This window comes from Columba livia, chromosome 4 (genome assembly GCF_036013475.1).
Source record: "Columba livia isolate bColLiv1 breed racing homer chromosome 4, bColLiv1.pat.W.v2, whole genome shotgun sequence".
NCBI classification, from domain to species: Eukaryota; Metazoa; Chordata; class Aves; order Columbiformes; family Columbidae; genus Columba; species Columba livia.
In genome coordinates this window covers 25,807,712-25,835,146 of record NC_088605.1, presented here as the reverse complement: position 1 = coordinate 25,835,146, position 27,435 = coordinate 25,807,712, and the positions used below count along the sequence as shown (strand labels likewise).

Sequence of the window (27,435 nt, the reverse complement as noted above, 5' to 3'; positions counted from 1 at the left end):
TTTTCAGGCATTTTTTTTTTTCCAAATATGTTCATTTAAAATGCCCATTTTTTAATAAATTGTAGATTTTTAAGGAAATTTAACCAATTATAATCCTTATAAAGTTTGAATGTATTCTCTTTCAGCTCCTTGGAGCTGGTAGAAAGACTTCTACCTCAGTAGGTTTATAGTCTTACTAGTCAGTATTCTTGATACAATATTCATCCAGCCATTCAGTCCTAACTAGATGATGATATCTGTCTTCTACAAACATCTGTTTTATGGCTTCTTTTAGACAGAAAAGAACCTACTGAAACAGTCTAATAAGGATTCAGTGTAACTTCTTCATATTAATGTCATGAAAATAATAAGGTTCTTGCTGCTTATTGCTGGTTCTATTCCAAGAAAATAAAATACTAGTGCTCTTGAAGGGGAGTGAAAAAGCATATGGAGCTGATGGAAAACTCATTCATTGGATGCAGCAGAAAGGTTTCATCTAAGTATTTTGAAACTTGAGTTTTTCTTGTATTCCTATAAAGCACCTATACAGCTCTGATAAACATGTTTTAATGGAGAACAATATAAGATAATGCCTCAAGAAAAAAATAGTTGTAATAGAAAAAAAGAGTCTGTTCATACTGCAAAAACACTCTTGTGTTAGAGCACTGAAGCTAGCAGCCCAAAGTTAAATCATAAGAACTGTTGGTTTGTGTTCATCTTTTAGTGTCAAAGCATTGCCCAATAAGTTAGTGGACAAAGAAACAAGTATATAACATATTTTTGCAAGTTTTCGCTACTTGTTTCCATCATTTTATGTATCATTCCAATTGTAAAGAAGATTTTTAAAGTTGGCTTTTACAGATGTGTTGCTGTATGTTGCTTATACAGAAGGAAAGATTGTAGAATGCTGTGCGCTAGAATAAAATATAGTGAAATGAAAAATGATGACTTTATGGCAGTGACAGCAGTTTTTTTTCACTGTTTAGGCCACTTCCCTGCCTTCTTTGCCATGTTCCTAATACTATAATCAAGTGTAATTTTGTTTCTCGCTGTTTTGCTCTGACTTTTCACAAAAAAAGCCAAAGACCCCTTTGATCCAAAATTCCCTGTTGGTCTAGAATGCTGAGGCAGTTCTGGCATCAAGACCTTTGTTCTCTGGTCTTTCAAGATTGCTGGTCCCACACTGGACCAACTCATCCCAGCTGTGTCATGCTGTTCCTCATGGTGTGGGAACTAGATGTTTGTCTATGTTCCAGTGCTCCTAAGTCCTATAAACAGTGGTAACTAGGTTGCCAAATAGGTGTAAGAGTTTAAAGGTGGCTTCTGGCTCACATGACCAGAAGTATCCTGACACAAGTGATCTCCTGATATGGATAGCTGGTAGCTATATAGCTGGTATCTGTTAGAGATTGGTAACAGGCCTGTTGTAATAATTGCATTAATTAATAAAGTTTCAGTAACTTACGTCACCCTAATAAGAGTAGCAACCATTTATGTGTCAGTAGACTATAAAGCTGCTCAAACATTTCCATTCCATTTCCATTTTGATCCTTGCAGTTCAAAGGCTACTTTTCTTTTTAATGCCACTTCAAAGAAGCAGGTTGATTTGAAAAATTATGGATACAGGTCTAAGCTGGTATGGTTATCTCTTTCTTGAATAAATATGTTTGTGATTTGAGTTGAAAACCAAGTTGAGGAGTAGAGAAAAATAAACCAACCTGTTGCATATTTCATACTAATGCAACTCCTGACTCTTTTGCATTTGTTACTGTTGTGTGCACTGAATTGTTAGGCTTTTTTTTATACACCTATGTGATTAATAAGTTAGCTCAGAATTATAACACTTACTGGAATAAGAAATATGACATTTAGATTAAGAGCTAAAGTTCAATATCTGCATAGCTTTTTAATTTATTGTGGTACTGCAGATAATGCACTGTCAAGTTCTTCAGAGCACCGTCTGTTTCTGCTCTGTCCAACCCAGGGGATCTATGAAACTACTGACGGAAATTGAAGTTAAGGATCAAGCATGTATTTTGCAGAATTTTAGATCATTTAACTGAGGTTTGCAAAATCTTTGTGAAAAACAATAATATTCCTTGTTGGATGATTTAGGTGCACCATTTAGAAAATATGTGTTAGAATATACTATGCCAACAGTATTAGTTTCATAAATATTGCATTGTTGCTTCCCTCTGTATTGTTCTGCATAACCTGCTTATATGGAATTGTGCTTGTTATCATACTAGATATACATCCTTTAATCTCCTTACTGATTTTTAACAAAAACAAAACAAAACAAACAAACACACACAAAAAACACAAACACTTCTTAAAACTGTAGCTGTCCGGATACTTCAATCTCTAACCAACAGGTCTTTTTTGGGGAGATGTTTGTCTGAAGTCTGATCTGAAAGGGGGAATTTGTTTTAGTCTAATGGAGAGCAAAGCCCATATTTAGCCTAATACACAATCATAGAATGGTTGAGGTTGGAATGGACCTCTGGAGGTCACCTGGTCCAGCTCCTCTGATACCCAGGGAAAGTTGCCCTGGATCATGTCCAGACGCCTTTTGAACATCGCTGGGGATGGAGGCTCCACAACCTCTCTGGACAGTCTGTGTCAGCGTCTTGTGTTTCCCTTTGTTCTCATTGCCTCTTGTCCTGTCACAGAGCACCACTGGTAATAGCCTTGATTCATCATCTTTACACCCATTCTTTGGGTATTTATCTCCATTGATAAGATTACCTCTGAGTCTTCTCTCTCAACCTTTCCTCTCATATGAGAGATACTCCAGCCCCTTCAGCATCTTCGTGGCCCTTCATTGGACTCTGTCCAGGATGTCCATGTCTCTTGTACTGGGGAGCCCAGAACTGGACACTTCACCATGCGTAACCTCATCAGTGCTGAGGGGACCTCCCTTGACCTCTGTTGGCAATATTTTGACTAATGAAGCTGAAGCTGCTATTCACCACCTTTGCTGCAAGGGCACATTGCTGGCTCATGTTCAACCTGTTGTTCAATAGGACCCCCAACTCCTTTTCTGCGAAGCTGCTTCCCAGCTGGGTGGCCCCCAGCATTTCCTGGTGCCTGGGGTTGTTCCTCCCCAGGTGCAGGACTTTGCACTTCTCCTTGTTCAACTGCATGAGGTTCCTGTCAGCCCGTTTTTTCCACCAGTCACAGTCTCTCTGGATGGCAACACAAACCTGTGATGCATCTGCCACTTCCCTCAGTTTTGTGTCCTGAGCAGACAGCTGCTGGTTTGGCTGGGGTGGGGTCAAGTGCCTCTGCCACACAGCCAGAGTCTGCTATTCCCAGAAATACTTCAAAGATCCTATTCCATATTCAGTAGTTACATTCCCTTTCTTTAGCTGCACAGGTGCAAACAGAAACAGCAGAGCTGATCTTTGAACTAGCAAATTTAACTTTTCTGCTCTACAATGAACTGTTTTGGTTGTATTAGTTTTTGAATATTCTTCCTTTTCATTGGTTCATCTTTTCCCAGTATCATCATTTAATTGAACTCCCTCCCTCAGCATTATTATTGTCAGTCTCCTTTGTAAACTAAAGTTCTGAGCTTTTTTCGCTTTAAAATATTGTGAATCAAATTCAGTACACATTCCTGTTGTAGTTATGCATCTAACACTTTAATGATATTCAGCTGCCATCTTTCTCCATAGCAACATTCTCTACTGATGTGCTGTAATGAGAGATGACTTCAGCTCCTTACAAATTCCAGTGAAGGTCAGTGTTTCTTGTACTTCTTCCTGTCACACCTGTTTTAGCACAGACAGCCCCTATCCTAGTAACAAACCCTGTAGAACCGCCAGGACTCATCCGCTCAGCGTGACTTTTCATCTCCTTCACCCGATACTGTTTCTTATGTCATCCTTGAATCAGCTCAGATAGGTTTCCCTGGGTATCTTTTACTCTAAGGCAGAAGACGACAGTCTAGCCTTTTCTTGCAGAATAGTATTTTCTGATAACAAGCACAATTAGAAGTAGTGTGTCACCATAGAGGTACTTTGTGAAGCTTTAGGATTTATAGTACGTGTCTGTATTTGTGAGCCTTGGTGTATGTGTCTTTATTATTTGTAATATTTATTATTTGCCTTCATATAATTAGGACTAAGATCTTAATCATGGCTCTGTGCTATACATTCCACCCTTCATGTCCACCTGCAGTGTGAGGAAATCAGTGATCTTGCAATGGGCTAGTAGTGTCCTTACCTGAAGAAAATTAGAGGAGCTAGGGAAAAGTGAAGACATGTTACAGAGTCTATCCTTAGTCATTTTTCTCATCTCATAGGAGATTTGTTCAAGTAAAATCTTAGAGATTCTGCCTGCAGGTTTCCACAGTTACCTGTCTCCAGACTGCCTGGTACTCCCTCTGTTTCAGTACCTCTTACTGTGTGGTGAACAGCAGTAAGGCTTTGTTTTCTTTTGAATGTATTTGCAGAAAATGGAAGGGCTCCCTTTTTACTATACCTAACAAGCAGAGTTCCTACTTAGTTCTTAATTAATAGGACCTACAAAATGTTTTTTAAACTCTAAATAGCAAAGAAATACTAGAGGCATTACAAGAGATCACTTGTTGGAATTTCATTGCACTGGGTGATAAATGCAAATCTGTTTTCATATTACAACAGCAAGTAGAAGAAGTAAGTAAGAAATAGTAAGTAGGAGAATCTGGAGCTGGTTTGGTAGTGTTGAGGAGGTATTATTTTAATCTGTAGTTTATAAGGAGAGGGCGCATACCTAGATGATACCTGAAGTAGAAAAACTGAAGATAGTTTCCATAAGCTTTTCTGCAGCAAGAATTTTGCTGTTCTTTTTGCCTTTCTGTCTTTACTTTCAGAAGGCTTTTTACATCTCAGCTAGCTCTTTCTGTAGAACATTTTGTAGTGAAGAAAAAGGGAATATTCTCTGTTAATTTTGACGTGTAATTTCCTAATAGTACCTCTTCATCAGTGCATTAAAAATGTTTTGCAGCCAGGATTTCTAATCTGCCACTAAGCCATGAAAGGGAGTAACGCTGAGCATTTTCTTTCCTTTTTTGAAAAACAAGGGCTGATATAAAAATCTGTACAATGCACTTAAGCAATGTTAATTCACTTTAGAAAGTCCTAATATTGAGCATGAGCTCCACAGACGACAAATTATTTATCCTCCCTGCAGGATTTCTAAGTCCTACAATAAACTAGGCTTCCCAGCCCTCAATTTGGATTACTTCTGAATTCCCCTGGGAGCCACTTTTGTGGCAGAGTCCATTTGGTTTCACAAGGCCTGAAGGGGGAAAACTTGGCATGGACCACAAATCTCTCACATTAGGAACAATTTGTAAACCACAAACAGAGGCAGCCAGAGTCCGTCCCCAGAACAGGCTGCTCCTGTTAGTGCCATTGTCTGAAAAGGATTGGTTTGCCATTTCCCAGATGACCTGCCTATGTGTAGAGAGATGTGAAAAGTTAGAGACAAAAATGTTTTCTACAGAGTGAGGGGGGAGCTTTCTTGTACAGAAAGGAAGGAAATACCTCTGTGGGATTTTATTTTTTCCCCTCTTCGTCCAAAAAATACAAAGAGGCCCTCTGTCTTTAATGCGAATGTCGGCTTTAAATCTTTTAGGTTTGGATTAACTCTGTAAAAGAAAAAAAAATCTGACAGGCTTTCAAATATGACACAGAAAAACTTTTCTTTTTCCCCAATTCATGTTGTTCATTTGTAAAGCCAAAGGCTGGATGGACTGAATAGTAGGCGCCAGTTGTTCCTTCATTCATAGTTAGCATTACAATGGTCAGAATTAACATCCTAAGACCTACATTATCACTTTTGCTGTTTCACCAGCAAACATTTAATACAGGGTGGCTAACACAAGCACAGCTCTTTGCTATGTCCTTATAAATTAAAAAAAATGTTTAGAATAGGAAGTAAGAGTCGTAATTACTTCAAGTTGGGTTTGGGGTTTTTCTAATATTTTTTTTCTTGGTTTTTTTTAGGAAACTTTGTCTCTCTAATTGCTACTTAATTATAAAAAGTCTTGCAAAATGTAGCAGTGATGAACATTTCCTATTAGCTGCTGTTTCAGGAAATTAGTATTTCGTCAAGTACATCAAAAGTCATGTTTTGCTTCTGAAGTGACTATGCTAATACATTTTCTCCACTTCCTCATGCAACTTTCTCTTTTTTTTTTTTCTCTGTTGAAAATGTGAATTGTTTTATATTGAACCTGTCACTGCTTGGTGTTTACACCTTTGCTGACAGCTGTTGGCAGAAATAATTACTAGAATCTCGGGGCAATATCTTTATACTTTTAATATAGCTGTGGAAAGTTTACCAACTTTTCACTTCAAATACATTCTAATGCTTTCTAAACAGTCAGTGTCAGTAGGAATTTGGATATAAAAACAAGGTAAATAGAACTTTTTACCTGTATGAGAGTGAGACTTTTTTAATCTGAAAATAATTCACTTCTGGTTTTACACATGTACATATCAAGTATAATTCTAAAATGTTTCTGTATATGCACTCAGAAATTAGACTTCAGCTACTGCAAGCTACCTGAATTTGTCTGCTAGCTAATGTTAGTAATATTTCAGCTTGTTTATTTTAGTTGCATACTGAGGTTTAGCCTTAGAAAGGAATTAATCTCTAAGTAATGAGCAAAGGATTTGAAAGAATATCGTGTAGTAAGTAACTTTCGTTCTCTGTGCAATCTAATTACATTACAAAGATATTTTTAATACTGACTGCAAAACAATCTTTCAGTAATATGCTTCATTAAGTATTTATCACACTTCTTACATCCATAATACTATTGATATAGATACTTGGGCACGAATTACAAGGGTGAAGTTTTGTTGTGGGTTTTTTTTTTTTTCCTTTAATGTCCATAGATTATGATGCTTGTTTTGGCTTTTTAGTGTGTTTTAGTTTTTAGTATGTTTACAGATAGAAGAACAGAAGAAATTCCTATGCATTAAAATAAAGCAGTGTATAAAAAAGCAAACACACAGCTAAAAACAATTATCTGGTTTGCAAGTATTTTGCTGTGCATTAATGTGTTAGATCTGCATTTAACAACGTCTTGCATACTTATATAATTATGTAATTTATTGTTTTCTTAGTTCTTATTTTTAAGCAGTTTGTTGAACAGGAGTCTGGGGCAGTGTGGGAATTGTGGTACAGTGAGTTCTGTTTGACATAATTTAGATCCAAGTTATATTGCAAAATGATTGTAACAGTGTCCAATATCCATATCAAGCATCAGGAACCATTATATCCTGCTAGGGTTGATTACAAATAAGAAATTGTGCTCATCACGTATTGACAAAGATTGTGCGGGTTGGGGGGGGATGGATTTTTGATAAACCTGATTTTAATGGAAATGTCTACGGTCAGCATAGTGGTGTAAAGCAGGGTTGTGGAGGGACAGATTCCCCTTCTCTCAGTGAGCTAAGCAGTGTGTTCTTTCTACCAGCTTCTTAACATGAATTAGTGCTGACTATCTAATGGATTTCTATAGTGACTCTGAGGATTTTAGAAAATAGTTAAAGTTTTATTTCACATTAGAGGGTCTAGAATGATTCATTTAAATTTCTTTTGATACCCTCAGCTAACTAATTGATACTTCGAAGTTGTTGGTTTGGGTTTTTTTACTTGTTCTTGCCATAACACCATCACATTGTTTTGTTTTTCCCCTCCAGGCAGCTATGATGTTCAGCTCCGGAGTGTTTTGGATGGGACTTCTATGTATTCCTATGACAGCTTTACTTTTTGATGTGGTATATAAAGTGTGAGTACAGAAATGCCAAGGTTTATGGGAGAAAGTACTGAATTTTAAATATGTGTTCTAATTACTAATGTAAGAAAAGCAAATGAAGCTCATCTCTGGTGATCATATATTTTCACATTGTTGGTTTTTGAAAAATATTATTATAAGTGTTATTAGTATTTTTAATGTTTCAATAATTGTCATATATTTTAATAAATATTTGTGTTTTCTAATTTGCAAGACCAGCTGATAAAATGTATTATTTAGACTTGCTTGATAATATTTCTTCTTGCAAAGCTTGATTTTTAATTCATCTGGGAAAATGGAATTGTAAATTGAATGTTTATATATGTGTCAAAACAATCTGTTCTTTTATTTTCAACAAGAGTAAATCTGGCAGTATTTTTATTACAGAGTAAAGAGAGCTACTTTTAAGACACTGGTAGATGAAGTTCAGGAATTGGAAGCAAAGTCTGAGGATCCTGGGGCAGTTGTGCATGGCAAGAGGTACTGTAAAAATCTGTAGATCACTGTTTTGTTTTGTTTTTGTTTTGTTTTGTTTTGTTTTTAAAAAAACACAAAACACTAGATGTTTTCAGCCTTATACATGTATCAACAACAAAGATTATTTTTCAAAATCCATAGAAACCTCTGTAAAGAGGTTTCAGGTATACTGAGCCTGTACTTCTTTTCATACGCTTAGGTTTAGGTTTTACCAAGAGTTTTATCTAATGTGTCTCTTTGTAGCTGACTGTTATATTTCTAGTTATTATGTATAGAACAAACTTTTTTAACTGTGTTAACAATTAACATAGAGTGAGTTTAAACCTGTATCATTCACTAGTATAGTTATAAATTGGGCCTAAGCACAATTTATTTAAAAAAAAAAATAAAAATAAAAACCTGGTAGCCTGGGGAAAACAAGAAAATCTGTCCTGTATTTGCTGAAATCGAAAAGAAAAAAACTAGCTTTGTATCTAGTGCCAGTCCAGAACTAACAAATTTGATGAAATTATTTCTTACCTCATACACGTTCAACTTAAGACTCCACAAGAATTCCCTCATTACATCCTCCTTCATGGGTCAGGCAGGTAATTTGAAAAGGGAGAAGGTAAGACTGAACAACTGGACAATCTCTATGTGTAAACTCAGTGTAAAGGTGTGTACTCGCTGAAATACTTAAGACTTTTTAGCCCCAGCAGAACTCATAGCAAATGCTTGCTGAACAGGAGTGTGAGATGAGAAACCCCCTCCTCTCCCCCACTTCCAATTCATCAGTGCCCTTTGGCTGAGGGAAAGCTTTCTTATCTTCATTTTCATTAGTGTTGTGAAGTCTAAAAAAAGCCAAGACTGTTAATACTTTATTTTCCTGTTCTTTCTTTCCTTTGAACTGCTGTTTTTTTAGTATCTTCATGGCAAAGGGCTTAGCCAAGAAGGGTTTTTTCCTACCAAGATATGCACAGAAAGAGACTAGAAAGTACAGCCACTTATTGTAGGATCAGTTTTCAGGAATCACCTTTAGTTCATAAAGATACTTAAGTTCCCTTTCTCCTTCAGTCTTACTGTATGCCTCCTCCAGTTCTGTGGGAATCAGCTTACTAGAATTTACCAGTTGAGACAAAATTACATTGGATACCGAGGTGATGACCGCCATTTCTAATTCATGGAATATCCAGCTCGTGTGTTTGCTCTTACTTTTCCTTTCTTTTCCTAGAAATTATTTTCACAAGAACGTTTTCCCTCTAGAGGAGTTCATCTTCCCTAGTACCACAGACAAATACTAGGGGGTGTACCATGAGGCCTGGAAGCTCATCCCACCACTGGTGCAACACCTAGTCTAGTGTGGTGGGCTACACCATAGCACATTCCTGTATAGTGTCTCCCATCAGGCCCCATATGCTGTCTGTCTGGCAGCAGCTCCATACTGGAAGTACTGCAAAATCCCCCAGTTAATGATGATTCCTGCATGGAGTGTACTTTTCCTTCATCACCACAAGACTTTTCCTTCATCACTAGTGCTTGCAAGAGTAAGTTCTGCCTTTAAAGCTGATCTAAATTGATTGTTACGAGTGCCTCTCTCCAGTGGCAGTGCTCATTCAGGCAGCTTCAGGGCAAGATTTTCCTCCAAATTAACCAACTCTTATACCAATGAGCTGAGCTGTGAGCCATGAGGAATCTGTGCTGTGTGCTCTCTTGCAAAGAGCAAAAGTTGAAGAAGAATGAATTACAGAAAAGAAAGCAGGCATTAGTACTAGAAAGTGCTAGAAGGGAAACATCATATGGATTCAGAAGAAAGTAAGGTAATGTACCTTTTAGTGTTCCATACTTGCATTCCCGGGACTTCTCTTGTATTCCTAAATTCAGCTACTTTCAGTTCCATCGTCTAGGCAGTATGCTCTCCCTTCGTCCTACAGAAGGTCTTCCAAAACCCTTCTTATTTATGTAAGAGGAACTTGGTGTTTTCACCACTAGTTTTATAGTTATCTTTTTATCCCACAATTAAGTAGTTAGGAGGGCTTCATGAAGGTGATTTACTTACCTGTCAGAATGTCTTCATTCCTTCTCTACAGAGTTATTTTTAGACCTCTGTTCCTTGATGTATATAATCATCCACCTAACACACAAATCAATGCATGTTAGACATCTTAATATCTCCTAAGGGTTTATTCTCTCTATGTTTGATTGTTTGTTTGGTTTTTATTTTTATTATAACTTAATGTGGGTAATAGAGATGAAAAGTTGCCCTTTATGGAGAAAATATTTTTTCTTAAAAATTGGTCCGATGAACTTGACTTACTTGCAGCTTCAGAAATTGGATTGAACTATTGTAAACATGTTTGAGTGTCCTAAGTGCCTGGATTAACTACTTACCAGCACAGACTAAGTAGTTAAATTGGTAAGGAATGTCCTCTGCAGGTGTTTTAAATATGTGCATGAGAACTCTCTTACTCTTGAGTTGTAGCACTTTTCATGCAAGAACAAATAGTTATTTTTGACAAACTTACTGTGTATTCTTCAGCACGAAATAATATTTTTTCTAGTGTGCATGTCTCCAGAAGTACCTTTTTATACTGTAGCAAAAGAAGGGACTTGTTCTCATGAAATACCAAAATAATCTAAGAATATCTAAATCACTGTTTAATTAAGTAAGTGGGAAATAGTGAGAAAGATAACTCAGGAACTTTTCCACTCTGTCCATTCCCATCTTAAAAATACTACAACACAAAACCAGAGGCTCAGCTTCCACAGATAACAGGTCAGGATTCTACTATTGGCTAGATGTTGCAATCAGACACTATCTGAATAATTACTTAGAAGTACATTAGTGTTAATTTTTGTGGCTGTTTTTTCAACTAGAATATATTTGTTGCAGATTTTTAGCACTGTGTTGACCTGATACTGCATGCATTTAAATAGGATTGTAAGGCTTTACCTTTTGATGTTTTCCTATCAAACAATCTTAGGATGGGAATTTTCTATTTAAATTCTGAATTTGTGCTTTCAGCTGTTTTCTTAAAATTAGGATAAAAAATGACGTTTACATTGAAACAATTAAAAATCCTGTTCTTCAAAGATCTTTATTATATTTTAGCATATGCTTTGAAAGTAGGACATGCTAGTCTATAGTCTTAAAATCTGTCATCCCCTGTATTTTTCCAGTGGTGATTTGAAAAGCTTTTTAAACTCTTATCACTGAAGAGCATTCTTATCATATCTTGCTGTTTCAGTGTGTATAAGATTATGTAATCAGATTTTTTCCCCAAAGTTGTCCAAAAATACTTTATTCTGCTCTTCTGTAGGCAACACATTGAAATTGATTTTTATCACATGTATTTGTCAGTAAAGTAAGAATATACTTTGAGCAAGAAAATACGAATTTTGCATGGTCACTTTTCCAACAGAAAGTGGACTTTCATGTTGGAATACTATTGACTTGAGGGTGTCTTGATAGCATAAATAATAGAGCAGCTTCAGTGGATTAATACTTTTTGTGGCACAAGTTTGTTATTTCCATCTTTAGAGCCATTGTAATTGAAACACCAGGAAACCATTTGTACTTAAAATGGCTGAGGTAAAAGGATACTTGTGTAAAAATCACTGTTCAAAAGCAGTTTTTCTGATACCTTGTTTATAATGGTTAAGCAGAAACAACAGTATTAATACTTAGTACAAAAATATTTTTACTGGGTTGAATACTACATAGACTAACAATAATATGAATAACAGCCCAGAATTGTGGAAATTAATTTAGATATATGTACTGTAAATGCTGTTTCATATCATCATTGTTTTTCTTTCAATCCACTTGGACATTGTTTTTAGACCAGCTAAGTGACTGGTCAGAAACATATAAAGTAGTATATTTTTTCTATAAATGAGATTAATTGCCTGTAAATATATACATTTCATGTTCAAAAATAGTTAATATTCTGCTTGTCCATATTGGTACATATAATGAGCACAGGTATTTAGTTACTATGATTTATCATTTGTTAATTATGAAACCATGTTTTCTTGACTTCGCGTGTAGATTTTTAAATATGTTTTTGAATGGCAACAGGGTGATTCATCATCAAGAGCCTGCAGTATTTCTTCAAGTATAGAAATAGAGCAGAATTTAATACCTGGATAGCTGGAAGCACTTTTCCCAAATGTATTTCATACTTTATTTGTATTTTCTGTACCAGTAATCAGATCTGTGCAGTGGAAACATCATTATAGATAAACTAAGGTGTGTGCATGCTTCATGTTCCTGTAAAACTTAAAGCAGAATTTTCAGTGGCTAGCATTTAAGCAATCTGAACATTGCATTCTGGAACACAAGCAAAGAATAGTGAAGGTGTCAAAAATGCTAGAAGAGACGTGGAATGTTTTTAATGAAAATAACACCTGTCAGAACCAAAAATTTCATAGAGATTTGCAGATTTCAACTCACATTAAGAAGGGTTCTTCAGATATATTGCAAAGGAGACACAGCTGATAACTGTATCAAAAGTATTTGCATGGTCTTCCACCTCTTTGACCTCCCATCTTTCATGAAGATATTTGTTTTTCCACTCAGTTTATCCTTGTGGTTTAAACGTCAGTCCCTAATTTTTTATTGATCTGGTCACTTTAACAGTTGGTAGCTCTGAACTAAAAAACAAGGGTCCTACCCTGCCTAGAGGAGCAATTAGGATGAAGGAAAAAAACATTTCCAAAGAGCTGACTTATTAAAACACTGACAGTAAGGTGTGTCTCAGTACTCCAGCCTCTCCACTCTTGGTTCAGACAGCAGATGCCAACGGGTTTCCTGGAACTGGTACCCAATTCCTTTTTCACAAGGAAATCTCATTCTGTCTTTTCAGTCAAAACAGGGCCATAGAAGCGGTTTCCCCTGCCTGTCCTCTTATCTTGTAGATTTTGCATTCCTCTATGGGTGTAGCAATAATAGCTTTATTTGTCTCTAACTTAAAGAGCCAAGCTCTCACCTCCTGTTACATGCTTTAACCACCAGACTGGAGAGGAACATAAAGGGGAGACAGACCATTAGTCTCCAGTTTAAGAGAATGGTGCAACTTTATAAATAAGTATGTACTCACTGAAGAAAGAAGGAGCATTTCTAATTGAATGGTTTGAACGGCTGAAGCGGTCTAGTTCCATTCCTTGCACCACTTAGTCTGGTCAGTAGCCCAGGAAGGTAAACCTGTTAAGCTAATCGAAAAAGTAATTGGACTGATCAAAACTCAGTAACATAGGTATGTGAAATCTGTTATACTTACTACATCCTTACACAAGAAACAACTTTGATAATCTAGCAAAACAATAACAAAATCAAATCACTATATACTCAGAACAAACAAAAGAAATTTTTTATTATTTGTAAGTGAACTAATTTTTAGACCAGTCCACATGGGGAGCGGATGGATTTTTCAGCATTGGAAATGTGTCAGTGATAGGTTGCTGTTTCTCTGAAACACAAGCTCTAATTCAGTTAATATCAACTTTAGAGGAAGAAATTGAAGGTTTTGTCTGAGTTTAACATATCCCTTGCACATCTTTTATATGTATCAAAATTGTCAGATTTCTAAAGCTTTCTGAGCTATGGCTAGTCCGTTGTTATTTATTTAGTAATATGGGATCCTATTTAAGAGAACTTTAAATGTAAGAAAGATGCATGGTAAGGAAACCTGACACATTCACAGCTTTGTTCACTAGAGTTTGCAGCATTCACCTGAGACTTGAGTCTCAGTTTAAAAATTGTTTAATACTCCTGTTCTCTAGTTGGGTTGAAATGGAGAGTTGCTTGGATCACGTTAAAGTGCAATAAACACAAAACAACAGACGCAATACTGCTGAGGAAGAAGGAGATGGGCTGAAGTGACCAACTTCTATTAGTAAAAGTCATCTGTTATTTGTGTACGATCTTCAGAAAAACACCACCTAGAGTTTCATGTGGAACACACCTTGCTGGGACATGGAATCAATATGATTTTGTACAAACAGCTTGATGGCCATGGATGTGACTTTCTCTCCATCTTTTTTTCCCTGTCCCTTTGGGGCACTGTCTCAGTAGAGGTTCAGAGCACTTTCTTTTGTAAGAAAAAGAAGGACTAACTCAGCCTGGCACTAGTCAGGCCACCCTACGTCAAGAGAGCCAGTTCCTTTCCTTTACATTGCATGGTTCTCAAGGAGTCATGCTCAAATGTTTACAATATTATTCGTTTATTTGTATTGTAAGCACACAACAGTGCTTTAAACAGATGTTTTACTTGTACTGCGATGAGCAAAAACATTACCAGGGATCTGGATTTCATAATCTGCCCTCACACACGCTTTTAATCATCTTCTTAATAATCAGTTCAGGCACAATTAAAAGAAAAAGGAGAATGAACACTTTTCATTAAATAATTAATTCAGTTTAACAGACTCAAAGATAAAGGGATGTTGTAATTAGTAAATAAATATTTTTCACACATGTCCACTTTCTTTCTAGCTTAACTGAAAGAGCCCAACTACTGAAGAATGTTTTTAAGAAGAACCATGTGAACTTGTATCGTTCTGACTCTCTGCAGCAAAACTTGCTTCGTAAGTGTTCACTGACAAAGATAAATATCCATTAATAATATAGAATTAAAATTCTACCTTTCACTGCATTTGTTTCTAGTAAAGATATAGTATCCTAAACAGAGTAGACCATGTTCTTTGCCTGTTGGTAGGTTTCTCTTCAATCCTAAGATACTGCATAGAGTTCTTTCTGCTATTTTATAATTGCAAAATTATGTAAGAAGCTGCATGAGTTTTCTCCCTACTAATTGCTAAAAAGGGTATTGTTGCCCCCTACTGACCCTTGTTAAGTTGGTTTTGTTAAAGCTTTAGCAAAAATATGTGATCAAAACTTAATTGGTTTCTATTTTGGTTTGTATCTGCAGATGGCTATGCCTTCTCTCAAGATGAAAATGGAATCGTTTCCCAGTCTGAAGTAATAAGAGCTTATGATACCACGAAACAAAGGCCTGAGGAATGGTGAAGGAACACAGCATGAGATTTAGTCAGTTACTTGTGTGAGACAGACTACTAGATCTTTTCTGGGAGTTTCAGCCATGGCCCAGTTTTCAGAGATTTAAAGATCTATGGTGGTCTTGTTTCATAAAGTTTGGATTTCTGTATTCAGTAGACATAAGCACTGTGCAACTACACTGTAACACACCATCTCTAAATTTTTTAACAAGTATTTGCTTGGCCTTTGTAAACAGATTGGAATTTACCTTGTATCTTGCCAGCTTGCTTATTTTACAATGAAGTTGAATCGATACTGGTCACGTACTTGGAAGGCAATGGTCAGATCGCTAAACATACTTTACATTGACAGGCCATTAGCATCTGTGGAGGTTTTTAAGTGTTAATATATTTAAATACAGCTGATAAAAAGCCTTTGATTTCAACAAGTGCTGAAAAAATAGTATCCTAATGGTGTTAATTGAGAAAGATTTTGAGTCAAGATGTTTATAGATGTTTGTGTCAAACTAACCTAAAAATGTTTGCCAAAGAAGTTCCATAAATGTTTTCTGTTGTTAGAGATAATTTGAAAAGAAATTAACTCCAGTCCTGAGCTCAGAAGTGCATGCTTGAGTCTCTGCACTCGAGGGGAAAGATTTACAGTACAGCAGGTCTAATTTGAGTGGCCTTTAAGGCATTTGCTTTCAAAACTGCAAATCTTTGCACCTTTAGCCTTATACGAGCTTTTCCCTTATTTTCATGTAGTGTTGCATATGTTGAAAATGGCTGCCACCTTGTAAAATTGAGTACATGTGTTATTTTGTTCAATTTTTTTAAGAATTGCTCTGCCTTACTTCCTTTTAGCAAACTTAATTATTTTTGCGATGCTTAGTTTTACCTGCTTATATTGTAGGTTCAAAAGAACGTTTGTTTTAACTTATTTCTTAAAATTTATTAAATTTTCAACGTTTTTATACTGAAATTATTTGAAATGCATACATTGAAATAGATAGCAAAGCATGCCCACTAGATTGTGGTATGTACTGTTTTATTTGCACTAAAGCCACTTCCTATAAAGGTGGGAAACACATTGCAGCAGCCCCTTTACAACTTACTGGTCATGCAGAATACCTATATACTCTCACCTTTAATTAAAAATGGAGAGGAGGTGACTGCAGAAAAATACACGTATCTGGTTTAAGAAAAAAAAAAGGGAGTGCAGGTGTTAAATTGCGATAACTTTTGTAAGTAGTTATCTTTGGGATTTCTCAAAAACCATCAGGTTTCAAACTAAGAAAAGCTACCTTAACTTCAGAATTTAATTAAATTTTGCAGCTCTTCAGTCTCTGAGTTCAGAAGCCACTACAATTGCATTTGATATATATTTTTCTATACTAGCAGTTGGGTTTATTTTTAATTACATTTCTGTGCATTACACAGAAATTATCTTTTTTTCTTTGAATGGAGATCAACTAGATCAACAAGCAGAACAATTGACATCCCCAGTGATCTGTTAAATTAAGAATTTCCTCTTCACTCACCAAATCATGCACTTTCAACTTAAAAGCAACAAGTCAACCCCTCCCATCTTTTCTTTGCCCTCCTTCATTAGTCATATACTTAGTAAAGATTGACTTTGCCTCCTTGCCTTTTATCTAACTGAACACTTAACATGAAATTTTATTGCACTATCCAAGTTTCTTATGTTCCGTCCTAAGAGAAACTTACAAAAACACATGGAAATGCCAACAAAAGGCACTATATGAAAGTACATATTTAGGAAGGCATATCAATGGGAAGGCACTCTGCATTTCACATGCATGTTATGCAACGTCTTCCTCTCCCTCTCCCGAAGTGATCTTTACACAGAAAACAGAAGACACGAGGACAAAGGGAACGTATCCCACTAGAAACAGTACTGCCAGTCAGTCATGCAGACAAGAACTGCCTTCAGAAAAGCCATTTCAGACATAGATAAATAGATGGATCAATATGGGAGGGCCAAATCACTTGACCTACGGCAAGAAAAAATTTGGGGGCATGCCCCTTTCCTAAAATGGGGATCCCTGTTTTCTGTCATCTGACAGACAATGACCAACTTCAAAACATTTCTGAAATTAACCATGACACTGTTGCTCCTTTATAATCTTTCAGCGTACTCAACTCATATAAAATGACTCAATACATACATGCTCTTTTTATGGGTGATTTTTTTTTACCTTTTTTTCTCCTGTTGCAAATGGTTTAATTGCTGATTTTGGAAAAAAGAAAAAAAAAAAAAAAAAGCGAGGAATAGAATATATTGTAAAATATTTACAATGAGAAATTTACATGATCTCTTATTCTTCCTAGGAAATAAAATTATTTCTCACTGTTGTAATACAGTTTGCGGAGAACAACGCACAGTATATCCCCAGGTTAACTATCTTAAAAAGGAAGAAAACAACTGAAACAGCTCTAAGGTCCTAAATTTAGACTGTAATTTAGGGTTAAGACTGTCTCATCACAGCATTTCATCCTTGCATCTTTACAGAATTTGTAGTATTTCATAAAGTGCAGTTTTCATTTTTATTACTTCTGAAGGGTTTTTCCCCGTCTCTCTACACACTATATGTTATTTATTTTCTGGTAATCAGTGGTTGGAAGATACCGCGTCTTGGAAATAGTACAAAAGACAATGTGGCAATTCTGTGTTTTTTGATTGCTCATAAAATTCGGTTTTAAAACATAAGATTGTCTTGACTATGTGTGCCCACTTTTAAATCAGGTCAGGTATACAATATGCACTTTATTTTCATGTTGAGTACATAGTAATATAGTTATTACCATCCTGTTAGTAAATCATATCTTTGTAAAAATAAGGGGATTGTGCAGATGTTTATCTAAAGAAAAAACAGTTCAGACAAATGCTTATAAGAATGCCTCTGTTCTTATTGTTTGAAGATTCAAATTTCTGTTAAATACAGAATTGAGATGGACTTTTCCATCTGTTTCATGTGCACTGCATAATAATTACAAGCTAGTATTAAAAATTCCCATCAAAAGTTGAATGAGCACCACGTAGAAATCAGATACCTTATACAAATTCTGTTGCTGGATTATTTTTAAATATATACATATATATAAATGATTCAAAAGAGTAAGTGAAAGGAAACAAATTCTAACAAACCTATTGATAATTTGTATTTCGAATTTTTTCTTGCCGTTTCCTAATTTTACACTTATTTTTGCAAAGCAGTTTCAACAGATTTATACTTCGTGATCATTCTATTTATATAAAATGATAAATAAAATATTTTGAAACTCTAAGAGATAGCTGAAAATTCCTGTATGTTCACATGCATCCATAAAATTCACTATGTTGCAAAGATGCGTGTTAAGTGTCTTGAGACTTCTTTTGTTTCATTTAGACCCATCTTGAATGATGAGTAATTTGGAATATATGTTAAATTTAAGGAGAGAAGTTGCTTCCCTTTTTTCTTATATCTCGTGTAAAAGCACGCGTAATTCTGATGACTTTGTCATTCTGTCTGCATGAAGTAATATTTTTACGTGTTCTGCGGCAATGCATGGTGGTTGCTGTTCCCTGTTTTTTGATGCCTTCATTATATGTCTGCTCATAATATATTGAGAAGCTAGCGCTATGTAAGCAAATGAGTTTGTCAGTTCAGCTTTCTTGGTACTGGATGTTTTCACTGGTAACAAAACTTAACAAGTGAGTTTCTCCTTCCCCGCCTCCACCCTCACTCCCCCTGTTTCCTCGCTGTTAACCAATAGATCTTTATTAAACAAAGGAATATTTTAGCATTCCAAACCTGGTTCCTGCTTATGCAAACCGTTACATAGGCTTCAACTGGACTGTTTGTGAGTATAAGGACTACTCATCTGAGCAGCGATGTGCAAAGTCGGGCACTTTGGAGAGTTGATACTTTAACTGAAATGAAAGCATTTCCATAGACCAAGGGATTTGTAATTGCAAAGCTGTGACCAGAGCAAGTTTTTTTAAAAAATCATATTTATGGTGTTTCTTTATTGTAGAATAGAAGCCATAAATGCATTAATGTTGTTTTTCTACTTCAGCTTAATTTTTCATTAAGATTTTTCAGTGTTTGATATGTGTGAACCGCTGCAGAAAGCAGTCGGTCTGTAATAGCAAAATTTGCATTCAAGGTAAAGTGAGGTTTTACAGCTCCACTAGGCCATTACTGCTGAAACTGTTGTGGAAATTATGAAGCTGCATGAATGAAGACTTTTTGACTTGGTGTTTATGGTAGTTTCTCAGGTTTAGTTTTAACTGGATGTTAAATGCACTGTGTTTTATAAATAGTTCTCTCTTTAGTAACACATTAAGTTCTATGCAGTGTTACATGTCATTTGGTGAATGTGCATGTTTTGAACTGCAAATTTTAAATGTTTTGTCTTTTAATTGTTAAAAAAATTAATAAACTTTGCCATTAAATGAAGAAACTTTGAATTGATTGGTTGCAAATGCTAGGGATTACTTTCAAAGAAAAACTTAGGTCACTCTTGCTTTGGAATTCTTTAAAATTGGACCTATCAGAAAAAGCATTTCACAAATAGCAAAGAATTCTTCTGTTATTAAGGTACACTGAAAAGCAGAAAATGTTTTTAAGGCTTTTTTAAACACCTATTTTAAGGTGTCTTTTTCAGTTCTTACGTGAAGTCCAGAAAAAGAAAATAATATACAGAAATAAATAGTAGCTTAATTTTTTAAAGTGTGCGTGGTTCAGTGATTTGCAGCAGAGCCCTGACATACTTCTGGTGGTGATACTGTATTTTGAAAGAGAAGAATGCAGTATAGAACAAGAATAAGGAAACATCATCTAATTTTTCAGAAGACAGAAATACTGTATCCTCTGGCTGGGCTAGTAGCAGATATTTATTTCCCCTAACAGTGGCCACCCAATGAATAAAAATCAATATATCCAAATCTGAACTGGTTTGGTTGTAGATAGGTGGTTGATTCTTTATATACACTAGACAACTAGTTCTGTACTAGCCAGGTACAATAATAGATGCATCTTTCATGCTGTTAGTTTCATGATACCCAGTCTTTAATGGTAGAGCTGGTTTAAGGAGATTCCACCTCATGGTATAGTCATCATCTCTATTACACTGGCCGTCATGAGGCTGTTGGAATTATTCAAGTTATAATTTAGTTTATAAGGATCCAGGCTCCCTTTCAAATCCTTTCCCTCTTTTCTTTTGGCAAATGTTATTTTTAAGCTAAATCATTTCACTAACCTGATTTACACCACATCCCCCTGAGTCTGCAGAAGTCGGAGATGGAAAGAATAAAAAGAACAGAAAAGGCATTTCTTCTGCCGTTGCTAATGAAGATAGGATAGCATGGAATTACAGCCTCGATGTAATTGTGAATCAAAAACTGTTCACGTGAGTATTGAGGAGCAGCCACCTCCTCAAAGGCAGAATCTCTGTTCAGAGTATCAAGTCCACAGCACATGGCAATATGTAGAAAAAAGGCACTGAAAATTGACTCATCTCCCTCATGTTACTGTCAGACTGTAACTGAACAGTAGTGGAAAATAATTTTGAAATTGTCATTTTTTAATTCCAGTGAGATTAGTATTACAAATAATTCATGAATGTACATAGCCATATACTGTATCGCTTACCTAGTTTCAAATAAAATTCTTCAGATATTCTTGCAAGTATGTGTAATGTTTTTCTTAGCCCTGAAGAGTTCTGATGCATTTTGGAGACGGACGCTTAAGAAACGCAGAGTGTAAAAATACAAAACAACTGGGTGATCCAATTCATGCCACTATTATTCTTGGCCCACAGAAGGCTTGGGTTTCAGACATGCTATTACTAGTTAATAGCAATCAAATAATTTTGTACATAATGTGTGTGAATCACAATAATCATTTTGAGTTATTTTAGATTGGTATCACTCTAGTATAATGAGTATGAGCTAACTCCAGCATTACAAAAGGAATAGTTAAGCCTACTGTGTTAAAAAATAAGCATGGCAGTAAAGCAAGTTCTGTGTAAACGCTGTTTCTGACAGCGTGCAATTTCTTTTAGTTCAAGCATACATACAGCCCTTCAAACTCTGTTGCATTACTCATTAAAACTGTGTATCAGAACACCATTTGTGTTCTGTCTGCAAGCTTTAGAAAAATGGCTATTTTCTATAAATCATAGGAGCATCTAGTGCCAATAGGTCCTTTTCATTGGGAAGGAAATTCAGCATTCTCACCTGCAGCCCGAATCTGAGTTGGGAGTTGCAAAAAGCATTTTGGCCCATGGGCTTGTATTCTGTCCAGCTCCCCTCCTCCCCTTCAGCTAGATAGGTCACTGCCACTGTAGCTACATGAACAATAATGTGTAGCTTCTTCTAAACTTACAGATTCTTCTTTGTCTATCTATTTGCAGATGGTGCACAACCCGCACCCCACCTGCTTTGCAGGTAACCCAGCACAGCTACTTTAACTACCCCTGATCTTTCCCAGCCTTGGAACCCGGCCTGCAGGATTTGCTGCACTCTGGCCACCAATCTGTGAAGTGCTTAGCACTCTGTAAACCTATAGGCTTGTGTAGTCTGATTCAATTATATTACTCCTGCGCATGGAGTTCTTCAAGCATTTTCTGAGGTCAAACCCATCATGCATCAGGGGAGGAAAGGAAGTAGCTCAGAGGGCTCTTCCCCGCCAGGCCAAGTTTCACACGACGTCGCAAACTTCACAGCTTCTACTTAGGCTCAATAACCATTAAAGTCTGCAAGACTGTACGCAAGCGTAGCGGAAATCTGTACCTATGTTGAAACATTAATTAATCTGACTACAGAGCCCACTGAGGCCACTATGGTGTTCAGTGGGCCTGTTCAGTGCACACCACCAAATGTTAATAGGACATAACCAAGTCCAACTTGTGACTTCTTAGTGTAACAGCCCATCCTTAAGGAGAACACTGTATTTCAGCTACCCCATCACCTGTGTCAGTGGCTCTGATGACTAATCACTCTTTAAAGGAACTTGAAATTGCACTTTAACTAGAATTTATCAAGTGTCTGCTTCCAGAAGGATCGGTGTTGCCTTGGTTTACTAGATAAAAAGATCACTAATTGAAGACTTCTTATATATTCACTAAAAATACAGTTTAATTGTTTTACTGCTTCTGTTCTATACAGAATGGTCAGTGGATCTTGCGGGATGCTTCCAAACAACAGAGCCGATATCTGTTGCAATATCAAATTATTTTTCCAAAAAGTTACTTGATGAATGATCTCATATTTCTTATCCGTTCAAAATGGGCAGTGAAAAGAGTCCTACAAAATATCAACAAAGGTGGGCAAAAATTTACCTGCCTCCCTCCTTGAAGATTTGTTTCTTAAAAACTGCAAGCCAAAACACCTTTCAAGTAATTTCCCAAGTACTCAAAATCTACTTACTATATTTTTATAAAGCATATGATACTGTGTATCATTATTTTAGTTTGTAATTAACAATTACAACATTCAAGCTAAAACCTATTACTTAAAACATCAATGTATACAACTTAAGTGGTCCTTCTGCTTAGAAACCACACTTCCAGCAGTAATATCTATTAGATTGTACTGTTAATTGTGCAATAAAAACATACTAAAAGGGTTAAAAACTTTTTTCGTAAATACCAAGATACTGAATGTTAGTTATTTGCTGAGAAAAGACTGTGTTCAACTCTTGAGGATGAACCAATGAAGATTTTCTAAAATACAGAGAAGTACACTGTAATTCAGACTAGAAGTGCTGTAATTTTAATATGCACCAATATGGTAGTACTTGTAAAATAGGTCAGCTAGAATCTACTTCAACAGATCCTATACACAGGGATTTTGGGGCTGATAAAATAAGAAAGTTCAGCCTCTAATGTAGATTCTGACACAGAGAATGACTTGGTTTGTTCACAAAAATAAGTATACAGAGAAGCCCTTCAATGGCTGCATTTTTTTCTTGTGTATTTTCTATTTGCGTGCTGCATGTGTTTGGTTTAGGTGCATTTTTTTCTTCTTCCATTTGGCTTGTTGGTTTACTTGGGGGAAGGAATGTACAAGGGCAAACAAAATTCATTCCTAGGGCAGGATGTTTTAAATTAAAATACCCAACTAATTACCATAGATTTTACCACATTTTTACCACGGTTACATATAAAATACATTAATTCATCTGTTAGTTTGCTATGTAGTCAGAATTTTACATTCTATTAAACCTGCACAACAGGTGCACAGTTAAAGATGTAAATCATTTACAAAAGCAAAATAAACTATTTTTAACAGGAAAACAGGTTATGTCATCAAAATGAAAACTTGCTCATCAAACACTAACAGTACAGAGACATACAGATGACACAATATTTCAACCAGACACTTTATTGATAACTTTTATGCATGTGACTACTAAATAATTAGTGTTGTCAATGCCGTAAATACATTTTAAATTACAAGCTTGTCTTTATATTTTATACACGGCTAATTTTACAAATACAACTTTATGATCAGTTTGTCCAACTTACACACGCTGCTGAGCGAAAAGCCAACAATAAATACTTATTTTTGAAAAATGCTTTAATATAACATCATTTTTAGAATTTTAAGAGGAGAAGTTATTAGTGGTATTACTGAATACCTTCTGCGTTTCTCATAGATAATTATTTGGCTGCTTGGGATTTGCATGTTTTCAACTAGCCTAATTAGTACTAGTTTTGTCTATCTTAGTTAAAGTTTACTAATACAAATACGCAGTGTAAGTTCAAGTATATTATGTGTATTTTTTTAAAATTATGTATTTTGATATCTATAGCAAAGTTCGTCCTCAGGTTTTCATTGCTTGTGTAAAGGGAAAACAGTCAGCTGTTTTCAGGATCCGCCAACTCTTCCCCTTAGTTAAAATTACTCCTCTCTTCTTAGGCTTATTGCTGCTTTATAGAACTAATCTGATTATTATCAGTGGAACACAGCCACTGTTTGTTAACCAAGTTAATAGTGTTTAGAGTTAAAATATCATGTATAATGCTGTGAAATGAGTACCTTTATCCCAATAGTTTTGTTACCTGTCTCTGAATCTGTTCTGCACAAACTGAACAATCAGATCAGTCAGTTTTTAGAGCAACTAAGTTTGAAATATTTTGTAATTCATCTGTGTGATCCAATTTTGGGAAATGAGATCCCAAACAAGACCTTGCACTTTTCAAGGGCAACTCACCTACGGGAACAGTTCGGACTCCTGCAACCCCAGAGCACGTCAGTGCGACACCCAGCAGCAGCAGTCCCTGCACTTCCCAAGGCTGCGTTGTTTCTTGACAACTCCTTTCAGCTCTGACTAAAATCAGAGCAGCTCTTCCCAGCCAGGGCAGGCTCTGGCTGGAGAGAATACCCGAAGTACGGTGGTGACACCAGAAATCCTGACGGCTGGGTCAGGTGGACTGCATGGGCTGTCTGGAAGCAGCCTGATGTGTACGGCGGAGGTGGCGATGACACAAGGCACCCTGGCTCTGCCCGGGGAAAGGAAAACCTGCGAACCGAGCCGCCAGTCGAACTGGAGCTTGTTGCTGTACTTGACTGCCTCGATGGCGTCCTGAAGCTCGTCGAGGCCAGGATCATGGGAAGAGTCTCGGTCTGATAGCTCCGCAGAGAAAATCGTATTGGCTGCGACGGTTGTTTAGGTCTTAAACATGTGCAACAATAAACCGCTACGAGAGAGCCCACGATAATGAAGGCAATAAATATTGATCCAACAATGAGGAATGGGACGTAGATGGGTTCTGGGAGAAGAAAGAATAAGAAAAGCCATGCACATTAGCCTACTGAAATAACAGGTCTGCTGTGCAGAAATACACTCCACAGAGTTTATGAAGCCCCACATTGCTTCAGTCCCACTAACACACTCTGGTCAGAAAATACAGCCATTATCATTAGAACAAAGTTGTGTACCCATCAAAATTTATTTCTGTTGAGAGTTTTAATGGGTACCAATGGTGAAAGCTGTCTACACCATGTCTCATTTGCTGGTTCGAGTTAAGTTTCACTCAAGAATGACACTCCTCTCCGCCTCCCTCATCTCCCGAAACTGCCAGGGTTGTCCAATGCAACAGCATGAATCTGCAGGTGAAGCTCAAATGCTGCAGATGCTGTTAAGTCACTTTCCCTCATAAGGTGGAAAATAAACATAAAATGTGTGATTTGGGAAACTAGTCTCCACATGCACTGCTGGATTTCTTTTGTTTTAAAACCTTACGGCCCCTTGCACGGTGAGGTTCTGTCAGCAAAGCACGGGAGCTCGATCTCACCTCCAGGAAAAAACTAAGTTAAGCAGGCACAGTCAAGTTTGCCGATGCAAACTTAAAATACAATTGCGCTTTCCAGTTAGGATGGATCCAGCTGTGGAGCCCGTGTTAGCCGATAAGTTTACCACACGAAGCGCACCCCCGGGCGCCCGTTCTGCCCCCCGGCGCGGGGGCCGCTCCCGCCGCCGTCACCCGCCGCCGCGGCCCCGCACGCCCGACGCCTCCTCCCTGTGCGCACCTGGAGCCGCGCCCGCCTCCTGCCCACCCACCGGGCACGACCGAGCCGGCAGCTGCCGCGGTGGCGGCTGCTGGGCTGCAACCGGGGGATGCTCCGCTGGGGCCGGCTCCCGCCCGCCCCGGGACCCGCGGGCTGGGCACTCACGGGCGGTGACTCCCGGGTCCGGGGGCTCCCGGTCGTTGGTGCAGCCGCCCTGCTCCAGGCGCGCCTCGGCGGCGGCGCAGCAGTAGCGCAGCGCACAGGAGCCGCAGCAGATGGTGGCGGCCGCCGTGTCGAAGCCCTCGGGGCACTGGAAGCCCTCGTGGTAGCCGCCCTGCCCGTCCACCCAGCCGTGGCAGTACTCGCCGCCGCCGGGCTGGCCCCCGCCGCCGCCGCCCAGCAGCCCCAGCAGGAGGCAGCGCAGCAGCAGCGCCTGCCGCCGCCCCGCCATCGCCCCGCCGCCGCCGCCGCCTCCGCCGCCCCGCTGCCCGTCCGCCCCGCTGGGGCAGGCAGGGGGCGGCCCCGGGCGCTATGCGGAGCCTCCCGCGCCGCGGACGGGGGCTGGGGGCAGCTCCCCCGCCCGGCCCCCGCAGCCGCGCCCCCGCGGGGCCGCCCCCGCGCTCACCTGCCGCCCCCGGGCCCGCCGCTGCCCGCGTTCCGCTGCCGCCGGAGCTTCGTCCCGCACGTCGCTGCCCCCCCGGGTCCGTGTGGCTGGGCCGGTCCCGCGCCAGCTCTATTGGTCACACGGGGCCAAGACCGGACGGAGCGGAATCTGCCTTTGCTTTTCGGAGACTTCTTCCTCCCCGGGCTCAGCCTCTGGGCACAATCGGCAGGGCTTAAATGCGGGCACCTTCCCTCCCGGCACGCTCAGGTGTGCCTCTTGCCTTCCCTTTAGGCTGACACCCCAAAGCAGAAGCGTTTCTTGCGCTGGCAGTTTTTTGGAGCAGCCCTGCACTTCTAAGAGTTAAAAAACACAAGCACAGTGTATGATTTATTACGAGGACTCTTTGCTTTTTAACCTGTTTCCTTTCCTCGATATTTTTGAAGTGGAAAGGCATAGCGGTATATCCCCTGAAGATTTATAGCCTCTTTTAGTCAAACAGTGGGCCCATCACCTTTATTTTCCAAAGGGAGAGGGCGAGTGTGGGGCTGAGGAGGAGGGACACATCTGTTTGTATGAGTGTCTGATCCTTTTTCTGCTGGAAGAATAATAGCAAGTCACCAAGCATCAGGAAAACCACAAAAGGAACTGCTTACTCATTTATTCTAGAGAAAAAAATATTTTAAATGAACTGAGCAGATTTGGAATTCTGGTTTAAGCAAGAAAACATTTCTTTAAATGATGTGTCCCTTGTGTGCTATCTAAGAGGTGCTCCTGCTTTAACGGTAAAAGAGCTTATGAAACTAGTGTTATATTAAAGTTGGGTTGAACGAAATAATTCATTTTTACTGCATCTGAAACTTCCTGCCATCATTTATTGCTGGGGTATGAATACATATATTGGAGTCTGACCACTTGCCAAACATTTTGAATGCCCGTGTCACTAATTTCCAAAGCTGGCAGGTTTTGTGAAACAAAAGGAACAAAGTGTGCTGTGTACCAGCAATAAAACTGTGTGCCGAGAACCATCTATCGAGACCTTAGACTTCTGGCCAAGCCCAAATACAGTCCACAAGCACAATA

The 27,435-nt window shown here is 38.1% G+C and overlaps 2 protein-coding genes across 11 annotated transcripts in view; one reads left to right on the top strand and one right to left on the bottom strand.

Annotated features, from left to right (window-relative positions):
- Positions 1-19,696, top strand: part of ATP8A1 (ATPase phospholipid transporting 8A1) — a 107,297-nt gene extending 87,601 nt beyond the window's left edge. For all 10 annotated transcript variants that reach the window (XM_065060796.1, XM_065060794.1, XM_065060790.1 and 7 more), the window contains 4 exons: positions 7,683-7,771; positions 8,165-8,257; positions 14,727-14,818; positions 15,163-19,696. In XM_065060796.1, the coding sequence (XP_064916868.1) occupies positions 7,683-7,771; positions 8,165-8,257; positions 14,727-14,818; positions 15,163-15,260 (372 nt within the window). In that variant the 3' untranslated portion in view covers positions 15,261-19,696. The remainder of the gene's footprint in view (positions 1-7,682; positions 7,772-8,164; positions 8,258-14,726; positions 14,819-15,162) is intronic.
- Positions 19,697-23,605: 3,909 nt separating this feature from the next.
- SHISA3 (shisa family member 3) lies at positions 23,606-26,296 on the bottom strand. Its single transcript, XM_065060801.1, has 2 exons — positions 25,917-26,296; positions 23,606-25,012 (listed from the first exon to the last, which is right to left on the bottom strand). Exons 1-2 carry the CDS (start codon positions 26,200-26,202, stop codon positions 24,561-24,563), a joined length of 738 nt encoding a protein of 245 aa, XP_064916873.1. The 5' UTR covers positions 26,203-26,296; the 3' UTR covers positions 23,606-24,560.
- Between the last annotated feature and the right edge of the window lie 1,139 nt (positions 26,297-27,435).